We start from the raw sequence: 8612 nt of genomic DNA on the forward strand, positions 1-8612 counted from the left end.
ATCTCATCTGTAGCTCTATCTATAAATTGGAATCTTCGGTTATGAACCAAAGGTTAAACACACAAAATATAGATATACATAACATTGAATTAACTTACCGTCGCCATGTATTTCTGGACATTAAAGTAATCAACTTCTGAATTAAGTCTTCCAGCATTAAAAAATTAAACATTTGATCTATATATAAAGTGTTAAAGTATTAGTTTTAATATTGAAAGTTTTAGGTATATTGTTATTCCCTTCGCCTGTACGTCCGTCAATATATCCTTTTCAAAGTCTCCTCCTCAACCCCTGGGTTAGAAATTCACGACACTTTGTAATTGTGTTGCTTGCCGACATATCGCATGATATATTGACGTATATTGTATTATGAACCCTTGGTGATAGTCGGGAGGAGGGGACATTTGGTATACCCAGTGTAAAGCTCTGGGATTTGCGACGGGGAGTCGTTTCACTTTATCTTGTTTGTTGCTAACAGAAGAACGAAACAAGTTTTGGACAGACTGCTGTTGAAATTATAATGGTTTTTAGCAAACTTCTAAGCTATACCAAAATGTTGCTTAAACCAGTAGAATCCAAACAAAAATAATTTGCAGTTTTGCATTCTGCTGACAATAGCTACATTTATTCGTATTTTCATTTTTGACTTTTTATATAGCACGATTTGCACACAATATTCTGGGGTGTGTGTCTTGATTTGAATTTCTTTTATTTTGTTTGATTGATTTATATCGAGTAGAAAAAAATATTTCCTCATGTTATAGTAATATATTCCATTAAAATATATATTTCATTTTGATGAAAATGTATACACTTTCATTTTACCAAATATTAACAATTCTACTCAAAATATCTATTAAATTTTCATGAAAATGTATACCTTTTGTTTTACCAAGGTTTTACAGACAATTCTACAGCAGTTTTCATACTATAATAAAGTTTGAAGGTAAACCATCAGACTCATACACACCCATACCCACACAAACTCATGCTACTGTTCTTATAACAAAGGAAAGGAACCATCAGTAAGTATTATACAATTACGTCAACATTAGCAACAAAAATACCCTTTTCATACATTTTAAAATCTGTGTAATTTTTAGACAATTACTTAAATGCCATTCTTCAGATTTAACAATGCGAATTAATACACTAATGTAGAAAAAAACAACTTTCATCGGATATGTACTGTTTCTTCATAGTCACCATATGCTGTCATTTAAAGACTTTTACTACAAAGTCTGTAAATTTTGTTTCAATTGTGAATTAATTTCTGCACGTATGATTTTCCTTACCTAATAACCATCTCATAGATCATTTGGCTGTCTTTGATTTTGTAAATCTCTTGTGAGTCCTCTTGTGTCCTTATTCTAGTGAATCGTCTTGTATCTTTTCTAGTGAATCCTCTTGTGTCCTTATTCTAGTGAATCGTCTTGTATCTTTTGTAGTGAATCCTCTTTTGTCCTTATTCTAGTGAATCGTCTTGTATCTTTTCTAGTGAATCCTCTTTTGTCCTTATTCTAGTGAATCGTCTTGTATCTTTTGTAGTGAATCCTCTTTTGTCCTTATTCTAGTTAACCCTCATGTGTCCGTATTTAATTGAACCCTCTTGTATCCTTATTCTATTTCAGAATCCTCTTGTGTCCTTCTTCTAGTGAATCCTCTTGTGTTCGTATTCTAGTTAACCCTCATGTGTCCTTATTCTATTTTAGAATCCTCTTGTGTCTATTTTAGATTATCAAGAATCTGAAGAAGAATGGGCGCAGAATAACAGTCGTGGTTTTTGTCCTGCTATGCATAGGTGGTGCCATGGGGATGACAACAGCAATAGTCATGAAGGTGCAGAAAGCAGACGACAAACATGGTGGCATAGGTCTGAACCGAGAGGACGTGATGATTGTTATAGGAGCTTGCCTGATGGTGTTAGCAATGCATTTCTGGTATAGACTTGCTGGAAATGTGTCGATTATGGACCTTTTTACACGAGAAAACAAACGAAATCACATTTTCATTGCCCCAAGCGATTTAGACATGACAGTTACTTTGGTGTAGTTCGGATTGTATTTTTGTGTGTTGCTTTTTAAATAATTTTTTGCTTATTTTTAAATTAATGATTACTTGGTAGTGCTTAATCGCCTGACTTTCGAAGAGCTTTAAAAGAGAGAAAACCATTTGTTCATGTACAATTACCGAATGCAGAGACATTTTGTTTCATACACCTTAAAGTTTGCTGTGTATCTACAGCCACAGTTTCGTGCAATATTGCATGATACGTGACCTTTTCATTAAGACTTTGGATAACATCTGTGTCTGTATTAAGAAATAAAAATGGAAAAAATCTTGGAACTAGAATTCTGCAACAAAACATTAGTTCCTATAAACAGCTACAACCAATGAAGCACTAAAAGTATATGAATCACACGTAACACTACGTTTTAAAGAAACAATCATATTATCTTCTCATTCCTATCAATGGTTTTGTTTGACCATTTAAGGCTGTTATGATACATCTTTCACGAACCAGTGCACCTGCTAAGATGAAATTGTCGTTATTTTGTCTTTGATTTATGTTCATTACAATTACAGCAAATTCCAAATTATATATTAAGTTGTAATGGGGTCATTTTGTGTAATTGCCAGGAAGGTTTACCAACGTAGAATTCCAGTTCCAATTTTTTTCTTCACATCTTGCAGCCTCGTTGGCTTTGGTAAATTGTATACATTCTTGGATACTGATAGTGTAAGGCCTTTGATTTTAAATTTACGTTATAATATTGATACAGTATAGTTCTACACAATTCTAAATAGTACCTTTAGTTGTCAGAAAGTTCTTTTAAGGTTGAAATAAGCTCTGTATTTGGATAACGTAATAGGAATATATATTGGTTACAGATTTGGATTTTTTTTTGCGTATAATAACTAGCAAGATTTATTTGAAGACACGAATATTAATTGAGTTTGAGCATAGTAACTAACATGATATAACAGTAAACTATTACTTTTAATATGGGATTAAATGATCAATGTTGGGTGTTTATCGATGTGTGATTTTACCTAAGCACTCACAATGTAAATAAAGTCCGAAGGACTTTGTGTTAACTTTGTGAGTGAGTAGGTCAATATTACACATCGATAAATACCAAAACCATGATCATTGAATCCTTATCATTCCAATTTCGTCCTTTCTTAGTCAAATCAACTTATTCCATCAACAATGCATTCCAGTTTAAGTAGCGCGTACTTTCTTTTCATTTGCTGCTTCACATCGCCCCATAATACACAACCTGTACATAATCACACGAACATACTGACTACTGTCATAGTTACGTTTATTCAGAAACTTCACACTTTACATCTTAGGCAGTGGCTATCGATGGATTCAACGCATTTAGTTCATTTACAACATTCTAGTTCAATTTTAGTAAGTCACATCTGCTACGTTAGATGACCATGACCTTACATGATAACAGCTGATACGAAAGAACTAGTGTGCAAGATTAAATTTCCAATCGAACCTTAAATCATAATGGATATTATCAATTAACAACATGGAAATATGAACAAGATAATGCGATCCCTTAGTAACATAAAGGTAACAATTAAATAAATTGTATACAGGAATAACATTTTATATCATTCCCAACAGCGTTAATGATAGCGAAGACCCTTTCAGTGATCTAATGTCAAATGAAATATAACTACTGTCACAGTTACGTTTATTCGACAAGTTCATAATTTACATCTTAGGCAATGGCTACCCGTGGTGTCAGCGCATTTCTTTTCATATAAAAAAATAACACTCTTTTTTAATTTTAATATGTCATATACATAAATAACATTTTATATCTTTTTCATCAGCGTTAATACGTAACAAGACCCTTTCAGTTATCTAATCTGAATTTAAATGTGCAGTTATTAAATGTAGAGTTGCAAAACCGGCCATATATTTTGTTTGGTTACATAGTTGAGTGCTGGAAGGAATTAATGACTACGTCCCAAATAATTTAAATTAGCAAAACAATCACCTTTATGGATTATTATATACATTTTTCAATGGTGTTAAGTCACATTGGTGGAGAGGGTAGTTTTGCCATTTAAAAACTTTTTTCAGTCTTTGAATAATGGTTTCATAAATATTTGTTTTTATTTTTGTGTAAGTGGTCATATTCACCAATCCACCAACATCCACACACGTTTCACCTTTTTTAAATAAGCTAACAAAATTAAAATAAAAAAAGTATATAAAAAAATACCACTGAAAACGGCAATACCCCATTTTGTGTTTCGCTTAGTAGCCTCTGAGTATTGATTTATTTCAATAGCTTTTAAGTCCTCCCCAGATAATTTCTCGAATCTTGGTTTATATACCGCTGCGGCCTCAATTTTGACTGGCCCAGTTCCCACGCTTTTATTGTTGTTGTTGTGTATGGCTAGGGTGACTGACATCATGGGGTGGTGTGTGAGGGAATTTATCAATCTCTGTTGTTCTGTTTCATTTTCAGCGTTTGTAACATCCATCACATTATAGTCAAATCCATTTTCATCTGCTTCAATCGCTGCTATTATTTCTTTTAACTCATTGTCATCTAATTGGTCAAAACACTCCTCAGAAAATTGCAGTGAAAAATCACCGTAAAATATTTCCTAGAATTACGTGGAGTTAATATTTCCTGTTTGCTCTTAACGCCAGCCACTGTTTTGCATAGAAAATTATTATATTGAAATAAAATTATATATGCTGTCACCTTTTTGCTGTTGCTTAAACTAAAAGCAAGGTAAACAAATATTTTATATGTATGGCGTAAATGTTTAAGTTTATATGAAATTAAAGTTATTATGATACAGAAGATTTCCGTTCGTAATACAGTTGATATAACAATCAAACGTTTCTATCATGCATGTAGTTTTGGTGAATATATGACTTGTAATGATTTGAATAAAGATTTGATTTGTTTTATGCGGTTTTGCTTTCGATTATATTTGCAGGCATAATTAATGTGAAAAGCTTATTAGTTTTCCACGATGAATCCAGCTTTTACTGTATTTGTAACACGGATGGAAACAGCACTCGAACGTTTCTCGGTAACAAACTAAACTACTTTTGGTTTTGAGGAGTTTCAGTTTACTAAGGTTCACTATTTTCACTTTAGCAAGAGATGTGATTAGGTGCCACTCAGAAGCATGTAAATGCTTTTATGCTTTGACCAAGCCAGACAACTTTTAAAATAAATATCACCGAGATAGTTAGGATTTCCTTTTAATTGTATCTGTCTACATCTTGAGTTTTACTTTCCTTGGTATGACTTTAGGTTAAAAACTCTTGTCTGGATACATGCACTGATTTTGCTACAGTTATATTTATACTTTTGTAATGTAAAATTTGTCTTTGAGATAAAAATCTTTTGGTTTCCTGAATAGAGGGATTTCGATTCAACTTAATTGAAGTTTGTATAAAGCAAATATAAACTGAAAGGGGGACTGGGAGATGATTTTGTTTCAAAATAATTTCGGATTTATGAGATTTCGGTACTGAGCCGTTTCACTGTAGACAAACTTTCACTAGGGAAGGGCTCAATTCCGTGATTTTCTTCAGGGAAGCTCAGGTCTTTCCTATATTGTTCTATTTCCTTCTTTTGCTTCCACTTAGAACACTCTCTGGACTGTTACACATGAGATTTTATTATTACACATTGTATCAAATGTGGTCTTCATGTTCATATCCGTTGAACAAATATGTTATCTTATATTTCAGGAAACGTTTGCATTTATCATGTAATATTTACAACATAAATAATATGATGCAATTCAAAATGAAACTTTTGACACGGCATGATTTAAGAAAATTTTACTTGGTCTTTAACGTAAGGTTTACATTGAAGATACAGATGTGCTGTACAGTGCATATGATTTCATCAAGTTGTTTAGAAGATAAATATACACGCGTTTGTTTCAAGTCAAGCATTATTATACACGTCTTTCCTTAGACCAGGGGTGGGCAAACTACGGCCCGCGGGCCGCATGTGGCCCGCCAAGGGCTTTCATGCTGCCCGCCAATGGTTTTCATGCGGCCTAGGAACAAGTCATCATTCGCACTGACTCTGTTTATGTTACTCTGTTTATCAAATAAATGTGCTTCTTTTGAAGTTTAAGTTTTCAAATATTAACAACATATTGACAACTGAAAATTAATTAGGTGTTATTTAGAAAAACCTTTTGTTTTTGCTATTTCAAATACTAATAATTTTACTTAATGAACTATGCGGCCCGCGACAAGGTGTAAATTTGTGTATGCGACACTTGCACTGGAAGTTTGCCCACCTCTGCCTTAGGCTAGTATCCATTCACCTTCTATACACACTATCTACTGTACAGCGATATTTACCATCAATTTTACAGCATCTTTACTAGCTCACGATCTCAACATCCTTATCTTTTCAGTGAAGTTTAAATTTATTATTTAAATAAATTACAGGGATGATAGAAGATTACTTAGCGATAAAAGGAATCACATACTTTACTGGCTTTCATTATTTCAACACAGGGTTTCTAATTTTATAACGGATTGGTATTGTGAAAGGTTTTAAGCACACTCATGTTAGAAAAGATACAACTATAAAAGGAGCGAGCGTGATCGACGAGGAAATCTAATCTGAATCTAGCCAAAATCATTACAAGAATAAATACACTCAAATATGCCAAATTCAGACCAGTAGCAAAAACTCGGTTTACCTTTATTCGCATAAGTATAGACCAGGTAATTAGGAACTAGGACGGCCGGATAGGTCTCGTGGGTTCACAGATTAACACGGCCGTGCATGGCCCTGAATAATAAACACAAACTAAGGATGAATCCAAAAATTCTAATCAAAATAAGCCCACTGGCTGATAAAACTATCCAAATAATAAGCGTAAATTAAAAAACACCAACTATAAATAGATAACTAGTCCAAAAACCAGGAAGGAATTTACAGGGGGGTAGGTGGTGAAAATAACAATCCTTTCTCCACTTCTCATAACATACCACTCTCCTAACACCCTAACTAACAGCTACAATAACTCTATCTTCTATACATAGGTGACAGCTAAGACAAACCTAGATATAACCATATGATCCCAAAATAGAACGTATAAGGTGGTCGCAAGAATAGACCATCAGGGACCCCCGCATTAAGACCCCAAAACTTACACATATAAGGTAGTCGAAAAACCCAACGACTATCAGGCCCGGCGGCACAATGCTGCAAATATAACAACTATATAGAATAATACCCTAAAAATCACTTGTATAAGGTAGTCAAAAAACCCAATGACTAACAGGGCCAGCAGCACAAGGCTGCAACCAAAAATTACAACTAGAAAAATAGGACCCAAAAGAAATTTTACTCAATAAGATGGGAAAAACACCAACCCCATCCAGGGCCAGCAGCACAAGGCTGCAAAACAAATCGATTAAACTGCTGTCACCTAGAAATTAACATCAACCTCAATAGGATCTACCTCTCTTAAAAACAGCACAGAGTTTTATTATACAAATTTCAAAGACGGAATTTAGAACAAAATATCCTGGATCGGAAAAACCCTACTGACCTGTGGCAAGACAACACCGCCCGAGCCTGACCACTTTCACCCTTTACCACGGACAGACACCAAAACCCATACGTGCAGTGCACGCATCATAAATTAAAAAGCGAACTAGATCGGGTCCAATCCCACCAGTCGCTAATCAATGCAAATGAATGACTGAGTGCGTGCTGGGTCCAATCCCACTCAAACATAAAACATAGGCCTTACAATCAGATCGATATGTACACAAAAGTACCTCGACCTGACGGCCCAATCAATTAGTGTTCTGAGAACACAGAAATGCCTGGAGGAAGTGGCTCCATTCCTTCCTCCAAGGAGTAATCAATTAGGTGCCTGTGGCATCATAAACCAGTGGTACATGCTCAATGCGAGCGCACACCACCATAATCCAACTCAACAACAAATAGCGAAAATTAGATCGTAAAAACTATTAAAAAGAAAAATATGAAATTTAAACCTCTAAACAAAATGATAATAAAATAAAACCTGCTAATGCATAATGATTCACATCAGGTCAATAACAATTATGTTTTAACTAATTTGATATTGTGTTCTTCTATTAGATCTCGTCAAAAACAGAGCAAGTTTTAAACACAGTCATTGTTTGAACTTTCACTTCTTCGCTAGTGTGTTTTTCTATTTCCTTTAGTTTTGCTTGTTGTTTATTGTTTATTGTTTGTTTGTTGTTTATTTTTTTATGGCGTTTAATGATTGTTTGATCTGCGTTCAATAGCGAACATGATTTCTTATATCTGCAGAACGAAATTAGTTTTGTTTTTCAGGTTCAGAATAATCGAGAAGAATAAGGAATAAAATAATCAATATTTAAATACCCCGATCCTTCAGGCTTTGTCAAACCATCGTTGTAATATTCGATTGCTGGATACATACCAACATTTCTTTTAGTTGTATTTGATGCTATGTTTTAATTCATAGAATGTACAATCCTATTTCTTGCCAAGTGAATTAATATGAGACTTAATTTCTTGTGGTACCTTTGTCTGGTGTATTTATCAAAATATGTTGTT

At 33.9% G+C, this 8612-nt stretch overlaps 1 protein-coding gene across 2 annotated transcripts in view; it reads left to right on the forward strand.

Annotated features, from left to right (window-relative positions):
* The window catches only part of LOC149806507 (uncharacterized), a 48212-nt gene extending 43255 nt beyond the window's left edge, over positions 1-4957 (forward strand). For both annotated transcript variants that reach the window (XM_089954043.1, XM_089954036.1), the window contains exon 2: positions 1735-4957. In XM_089954043.1, coding sequence (XP_089810169.1) covers positions 1735-2052 — 318 coding nt within the window. In that variant the 3' untranslated portion in view covers positions 2053-4957. The remainder of the gene's footprint in view (positions 1-1734) is intronic.
* Positions 4958-8612: the final 3655 nt, after the last annotated feature.

This window comes from Sinohyriopsis cumingii, chromosome 1 (genome assembly GCF_028554795.1).
Source record: "Sinohyriopsis cumingii isolate HCF-2022 chromosome 1, ASM2855479v2, whole genome shotgun sequence".
Lineage (NCBI taxonomy): Eukaryota > Metazoa > Mollusca > Bivalvia > Unionida > Unionidae > Sinohyriopsis > Sinohyriopsis cumingii.